Consider the following 7,430-nt stretch of genomic DNA (forward strand, 5'->3'; position numbering starts at 1 on the left):
CTCTACCTACCGACCTATCCATCCATCCATGGATCTGTCCAGCCATCCACTCTACCTATCTACCTATGATGTCTTTCCATCCATCCATGGACAGACCCCATGGTTCTCTCTGGCTGCCTAGCTTCCAATCTGTGCTGGCTGGCGTCACCCTAAGTGCTGGTCCACAGTGAGCAGCCTTGACCACACAAATCCCACAGCTGCAGGGAGTGTAGAGTGATTTAAGTTTGCCCAACTGATGGGTGGCATCCAGGACTGGGGAACACCTCCACTCCAGCACCCCACCAGAAAGAAAATCCTGACTCCTACTAGAAAAACCCATGTAGTTCATCCTCACTGGGACGTCGTCATTCAATGCTGAAATGCCGCAGCCTGAACAACCACCTCGTTCTTTGTCTTAGAAGTAATTTCCACAGAGCCAGCAGCACTTACCAAACTGTGATTTGCAGACACCTCCACAAAGAGAGAAGGCAAGGAAGAAGGAACTCCTCCGCTGGGGAGCGGGGAAGGTCCTTTCACCAGGTGTTTGCTCTTCTACAGCATCTTTCATCCAAGGACCTCAAAGCTCTTTACCAAGGTCGGTATCATCATCCCCATTCAATACATGGGGAAACTGAGGTACTGAGTGGGGAAAGGACTTACCTATGGCTACTTCAGGAATTAGTGGCACAGGCGCAAACAGAACTCAGGAGTCCTGGCTTCTGATCCTCTGCTCTAACCACCAGAGCACACTCCCACTTGGAAGTGGAAACCGAACCCAGGGGCCCTGGCTCCCAGCTCCCTGCACTAACCACTAAAGTACATAGTCCCCACTTCTTACAAACAGCTGTGGCAAATGGCAAGCACCGTGAGAACAATGGGGTGGGTCACATCCAGGGAGATGGGGAGTTCAGTCTGGTCTATTCAGTAGTTTTCCCCACTGTGAAATTCCTTTAATCATCTCCCGTCACTGCACACACATGATTTTTTTTTTACCACTAGTGAAAGGGGCTGGGGTGTGGGCCCTGGAGCCTGAACATGTCCTGGCTACAGGTACAAGCCAGGCAGCTTTCCCATTCACACCCTTCCAACTGTGATCCCTGTTGTGGGGGGCAGGGGGTGAAGCCTTCATGGCCCGTTCAATCCTGGCTTTGCTGGCGAGGCTGCCAATGAAAAGGGACGGGGATCGCTGATTGTGAGGGTGGTGGTTTGGGGCCATAGACATCTGTCCCACGGGGATCAAGGCTGAGACCCAGCAAATTCATTCCTCACAGAGGCCTCATTATCCACATTTTATAGACAGGAAAACTGAGACACAGAGCGGCTATGCCACTTACCTACGGCTACTTTGGGAGTTACCAGCACAGGCGCAAACAGAACCTAGGAGTCCTGTGGCTGGCAGATGGGACCGATGTCTGGTGATAGGAAAAGTCCCTATTTATTATTAGCTGCACACTAAGAAGCCCTGTGTTCTAACGGCCCATTCCCTAGAAGGGGCAGGATGGGAGCGCCTTCCAGCCCCAGATCTCAGCGCAAACTGCCTGGCACTCTCAGTTCCTCTTCTCCCCAGCACAGATTGGGCCGTATGGGCAGATCCAGTCCAGAAGGTGCTGGATGTAGGAAAATCCAATAACATGGGGCCTGGTTCCCAGGCTGGGACAGGGGCGATGCGCTGATCATGGGTGCCTCCAGTATATGGGACGGCGGAGAGCTGGGCCACAATCTCGCCCAGAGCCGGCCCCAGCATGGAGGGGTGGAGTGGAACTGCTTCATGCCGAGCTGATGGGGACTGGTGATTGTTCCCACAGGGCTTCTCACTGTGAGTTGCCCTGGTGCTCATAACTAGACTTTATCCATCACTAGCCCCTGTAAGGGACTTTGCAAACATTCATTCACCCTCACACCACCCACTGCGGGGGGGTCAATCAGCATTATCCCCATTTCAGAGAAGGGGGAAGTGAAGCAGAGAGAGAGAAAAACTGATTTGACCTAGGTCGCACAGCGCATCAGTGGCAGAGCTGGGGATAGAACCCAGGAGTCTTAGCTCCCAGTTCCCCATGTTCTAACCACTAGACCCCACTCCCCTACCAGAACTGGGACCAGAACACAGGCATTCTGCCTCCCAGTTCCCTGCCCGTAGCAATGGACCCCACTCCCTCTTCTCAGTAGAAGGTCACCAGGTGCGGATTTCAAAGGAACAATGTTGCGAAAGGCACCAAAGTGTTGTGTACAAGGAAATCATGTCCTTAGAGGGGACCCACTGTCCCATTTTGGGAGACCCCGTTCCAGCACAGGACCGAGACAGAGGCAACAGGGTGCCTTATGCACGGGGGACAAAGAAATCTGGGTGGGTGTCCAGCAGAAGGGTCAATGACAAGAACCGACCTGAACGAGTGATGGACAGAGCCTCCCATTCAAAGCAACGCATGATCATGAGCACAGAGAAATAAAGAGAACATAGATAGAATGTGTACGAGAGAGAAAGAGAGAGAGAGAGAGAGAAAGACTTTACCGTGAGCTGCTCCTGTGTCAGGTGGCAGTGAAAGGGGAAAGACAAGGAGAGGTGAGTGACAACCAGAGAGAAAACACACGAGACGCACCCCAACAAAAACCACCAAATGGGCTGTCCCCACACCGGCGCTGCTCTTGGAACCCCCAGCGCCCTGCTCAGGGCTTCACACATGCTCCTCCTCTTTCACCTCCTGGCCAGGAGATGGACCGAGCTGGGCTAAGCAAGGTCAGGATGCCGGTGTCAGGAGAACCTGAAAGCCAGATCAAGGCTTGACAGCTGGATCCAGATTCTGGTACCAAACAGGACATTTTCCAACAGCTGGAGGATTCCCTGCGTGTGGATGAGCTTTAAAATCATGAACAGAGGGACAAATCCTCAGGGTTTACTCCTCGTTTACCCAGCATTCACTCCTCCCTTACTCTGGGTTTGGCCTTTCCTTACTCGGACAAAACTACTAGAGAAGTCAAATAAATTGAGGACAACTGACCAAACTGTGACTTCGTTACTCCAGATTTACTCACTCCTTACTTGGGCAAAACTCCCAGTGGAGTTAAATAAATTGAGGGCGGTTTAAATCGGCAGAGTTGCATTGACTTCAATACAGCTGTGTTGACTGATACTAGCTCTTGGCCCCCTGGCGGCACAGCCTCTGCGCTTGGTTACATTGGTGTAACCGCTGACTTCAGGGAAGGTACCCTGGATTTCCGCCAGTGTGGAAGGAGAATGGGGCCAGACATCACATACGAAGGCAAGCCCAAGTGTAGCAATCAGCGCTCCTCAGGCCTCTTGCCACCAGCCCAGCTCGGAATAACTGGGGTCAGAGTAGCTTGTGGCAGAGGTAGAATCCAGCTGTCGAGACCCTGGGATGGCTGGTACTGATGCAGCAGCATGATCTAACGTGGTACAGCGGAGAGCAGCATACACAACCAAGTGAGACAGTAATGCGGCACAGCAGAACATCCAGAGCTACTTTTCTTGTGTTACCAAAATGGCTCAAACTGGTTCTAGGCTAGTGATGGAATCGAAACTGACATGAAACAGGGTGAAATAAACAAGGCTAACAGTGGGGAGAGAGGTGGGGAGGGGGAAAGCTGAGAGCGCTCTTCAGGAGAGGTAGGTGGATTCAATCAATGGGGGAAACGTCTCTCTGGCAGGGGTGAGCAAACTGACTGGAAAAGATCCCCATGCGCCCCCCACCCCATAGCCTTTTCGGATGGGTCTGAAATGTTCGGTTAACCCTTTAAAACCCATTCTTCCCTATATCTGCAGGGCCTCTTGATGGATTAGATGCAAAATGGGTCTTGGCTCCACCAACACACTCCACTCCCCCAAATTACACAGCCCAGCAGCCGCCCACTTCACCGCCCCCCCCCGTGACTATGGATTCCACCCATGATTTCACCAAACACTCCTAGAGGCATGCTGGTCATACCACCCGGCCTCAGATCCAAAGGGAAAAAGGCAGGTCTGGTGAGATCTCCCTGGTCGGCATGCTTTGGAGGGTCACCCAGCCCACATCCCTGCTGTTACAACTACCGGGGGCTACTGCAGGGGTGCAGAACCACTGGGGCGCAGGTTTGCCCTGGCCACACATTCTTCTCTTCTGCCCCTCCCCCTCCTCTACATCTCCCTGAACTGTGCACATGGGCTCCTGTGAAGATGGCAGAGCCGGTCTGGGGTGCTCTTTGGGAGGAGGGGAATGGCTGTGCCTGCGCCAAGGCCCCGTCGCACCAGCCAAGCTAGCCCCCAGGGACTAGGATGCAAGGCTACGGACGGCCCAGACTCTCGTCTACACGAGTGTCACTCATAGACTCATAGACTTTAAGGTCAGAAGGGACCATTATGGTCATCTAGTCTGACCTCCCGCATGATGCAGGCCACAAAAGCTGACCCACCCACTTTCCCTTAACTCAGCTGCTGAAGTCTCCAGATCGTGATTTAAAGACTTCAAGTCGCAGAGAATCCTCCAGCTTGCGACCCCTGCCCTATGCTGCGGAGGAAGGCGAAAAACCTCCAGGGCCTCTGCCAATCTACCCTGGAGGAAAATTCCTTCCCGACCCCAAATATGGCGATCAGTAGAACCCCGAGCATACAGGCAAGATTCTCCAGCCAGACCCTCATTTTACCAGCGATGGCACGTTATTGCCTAATTGACTAAAATCATGTTATCCCATCAAATCATTCCCTCCATAAACTTATCTAGCCTAATCTTGATAAGTCACTCCTAGTCACTCCAGCAGCATGACTCCGGGGTGGGGGAGAGGGGAACCAGGTGCCAGAGCTCTGCTTCAGCCCAGCTCAGAACTCTCTCTCTCTAGAGAGTCAGGGTATTTAACAAGCAGGGGGCCCCCTCTCCGCCCCACCTCACTGCAGCGGCAGCTGCTCGCCCTGGATGGGGACACGGCATTCACAGCCTGAGCTTTCCATTCCCCTCCCTGCTCCTGCACAGGCCAGGGCACATCATCCTTGCAAATCCTGGGTTTCCCCAGGGAACGGACAGACCCTGAAGCCTGGGGGATGCATCAAGACCACTAGGCTCTGGTCCAAACACCGGCCGTGGGAAGGTGTCTCTCCCAGTCCTGTCCCAAAGGACCCAGCACTCCAGGGAGCTCAGGTTCTGGGACCTATTTTGGCCTCTCTGCCAACGAGGAGTCCAATTAAGGCCGCTGGCAATGGTGTTTCATGGATGCGAAGTGGGTGCCTGGTCCCACTGGGGAAAAGGCTGAGACCCCTCAGACTCCTCACACACACAGGCCATCAGATGGCCATTACCAACCCAGCCTCGACTGCTCTCGTGACCTCCAAGTGAGCAGGCAGCACCAAATGCCCCGACGCGGCCAGTCCTCGGGCATGGTGGGCACCGAAAAGGGACGGCTCGTCCAACAGCCCCAGCAGTTTGCCCAGCTCCACACAGAGGGTCAGGAATATCAGGGGAAGCCCGTGTGCCGCCCAGCACAGACCATGCAGGGGGAGGATCAATCGGTGGGACAGCGCCAGGCATGCGGGGGGAGTGGGGAGATGCACATTCTGGGGGTGCAGCCGGCTGTACCATCCAGCCCATTCTCCCTGCCCACTAGCAGTGACTCTCAGGGGTCCCAGCAGGCAGTCAGGAGAGCTCGCCACTGGGGGTGCCACACGGGGGCTGGAGATGACCCACCAGGACCCCGAGGGCTCTCCTGGCTCACGTGTCTGTTTACATACATCCTTCCATAATGACCGCGTGACCCCAACCATCTGCTGACCCTTATGTGTTGCTTCATCGGGACACAGAAGCTGCTCATGGGTTGAGCAAACCAACACTGGAAACTCAGTTCCTAATCCACTGAACTGGTGCAATTCTAGCTTCTCTAGCTGACCACGCCCGCATGGGCTGGGTCGCACCACCTGCCAGGAGTGGCTTGTCCCAGCACCCTCTCACCACGTGAGAGATGGACAAGCAGCAGGGCCCAGCATCAGTCGCAGAGCTGGGAAGGAGAACCCAGAAGTGCTCTAATGACCACAGCACACTCCTTTCCAGAGCCAGGGATAGAACCCAGGAGTCCTGACTCCCAGACACCCGCTCCCCACGCTCTAACCCCTGGACCTCACTCCCCTTCTGGAGCTAAGGAAAGAACCAGGAGCCACCCTGCTCTAACTACTAGACCCCAGTCCTGCACTTGAGGCTCACCCAGGAGTTGGTGCTCCAGATTTACTGAGCCGCTCCTGCTGGGCTCTGACTAGCACAGCGAAACCCTTTCTCCAAACAGGTCCTCGCTGCCCCTGGGCTTTTGTTCAGCAAGGGATCTGCCGGGCCAGTCCCCGGGTGGCAACGGAACATCACTGTGCTAACGACTTGGGTGGCATCATAGTGCAAGGCCCTGAGAATCCTGCTGCCGAAGCCAGCAGCGCTGGGCCTGACCTGGGGCGGCGTGCACCAGGCTCCCTTCCGGGGAGCTCCTGCTCGGGACCCCGTTCCTTTGGCCCTGCGGATGAGGCCTTGGTTGTGGGGACTGCATGGCTAGGATGGACAGCCATTACCTGGCCCTTGGGAGCGGCTCCACGTGCTAGGGGCATCCCAAGCTGGCGGGGAGGTCGCTCCGCCATTCCATGCATGCTCTGTGATTGGCTGGGGGGTTGGCAGCGAAAGGGGGGCGCCCTGTCATGCAACGAGCAAATTGGGGCCTTCCCCACCTGCCCAGCCAGGAGCTGGGTTTGGGGAGGAGTGCGAGAGCTCCAGCAAGAAACTCACGTGAAGGCAAAGGCCACCAGAGCTCCGCTGACCACGATGAAATCCAGGATGTTCCACAGGTCCCGGAAATAGGCGCCTTGGTGAAGAACCAGCCCCAGGTCGACCATCTGTGGCAGGGAGCGGAGCACAGGCAGAGGGTCAGCCGGGGCGGCTCACTCCGTGCTGGCTGCTGCTGAGGGGGAAAAGGCTGCTCCCCTTTCCAATCACACCTCGCTCTGCTCAGCCCCAGGTCCCAACGCGCTCGGCAGAGCAGGGGCCAACCCACTACCTTCCTTTCACACTGAGGGAAACTGAGGCACTGTGTGGGGACGTAACTTACTCAAGGGAGGGCTGGGACCAAGTCTCCTGAGTCTAGAAGGAGCCAGGCCTGTTCTGCTAGCCAGATGGAGGGACAAGAGCCACTCAGCAGCTGGCAACATCTGGGCTTTAGGGCAATTCTTTCTTCCCAAGCTTAATTCAAACGAACCCAGAGGCAACCCTGCCACTGCTGAGAGCCCCCCAGTGACTGAGAGGGGGAACTTGGTCTCCAGCTCCCTGCTCCTCGTCCAGGGCCCCCATCTCCTCAGCGCTCTCTGCGGCTCTTTGCTGCTGCTTCGTTTCATAAGCCAGCCCTGTTGTCACATGAAGGAGACGGGGTCCTGTTGGCCTGCCTCCGGCTCCTTCCATCCCAGCGTCCGCCCCAGCAGATAGTCCCGTCTTCGCACACAGGATCCC

At 55.8% G+C, this 7,430-nt stretch overlaps 1 protein-coding gene across 1 annotated transcript in view; it reads right to left on the reverse strand.

Moving 5' to 3' along the window:
* Positions 1 to 7,430, reverse strand: part of CACNA1A (calcium voltage-gated channel subunit alpha1 A) — a 140,676-nt gene that overhangs the window by 48,913 nt on the left and 84,333 nt on the right. The window contains exon 25 of the mRNA XM_026660587.2: positions 6,717 to 6,823. Within this exon, the coding sequence (XP_026516372.1) occupies positions 6,717 to 6,823 (107 nt within the window). The remainder of the gene's footprint in view (positions 1 to 6,716; positions 6,824 to 7,430) is intronic.

This window comes from Terrapene carolina, unplaced genomic scaffold, assembly GCF_002925995.2.
Source record: "Terrapene carolina triunguis isolate 2854851 unplaced genomic scaffold, T_m_triunguis-2.0 Scaffold833, whole genome shotgun sequence".
NCBI classification, from domain to species: domain Eukaryota; kingdom Metazoa; phylum Chordata; order Testudines; family Emydidae; genus Terrapene; species Terrapene triunguis.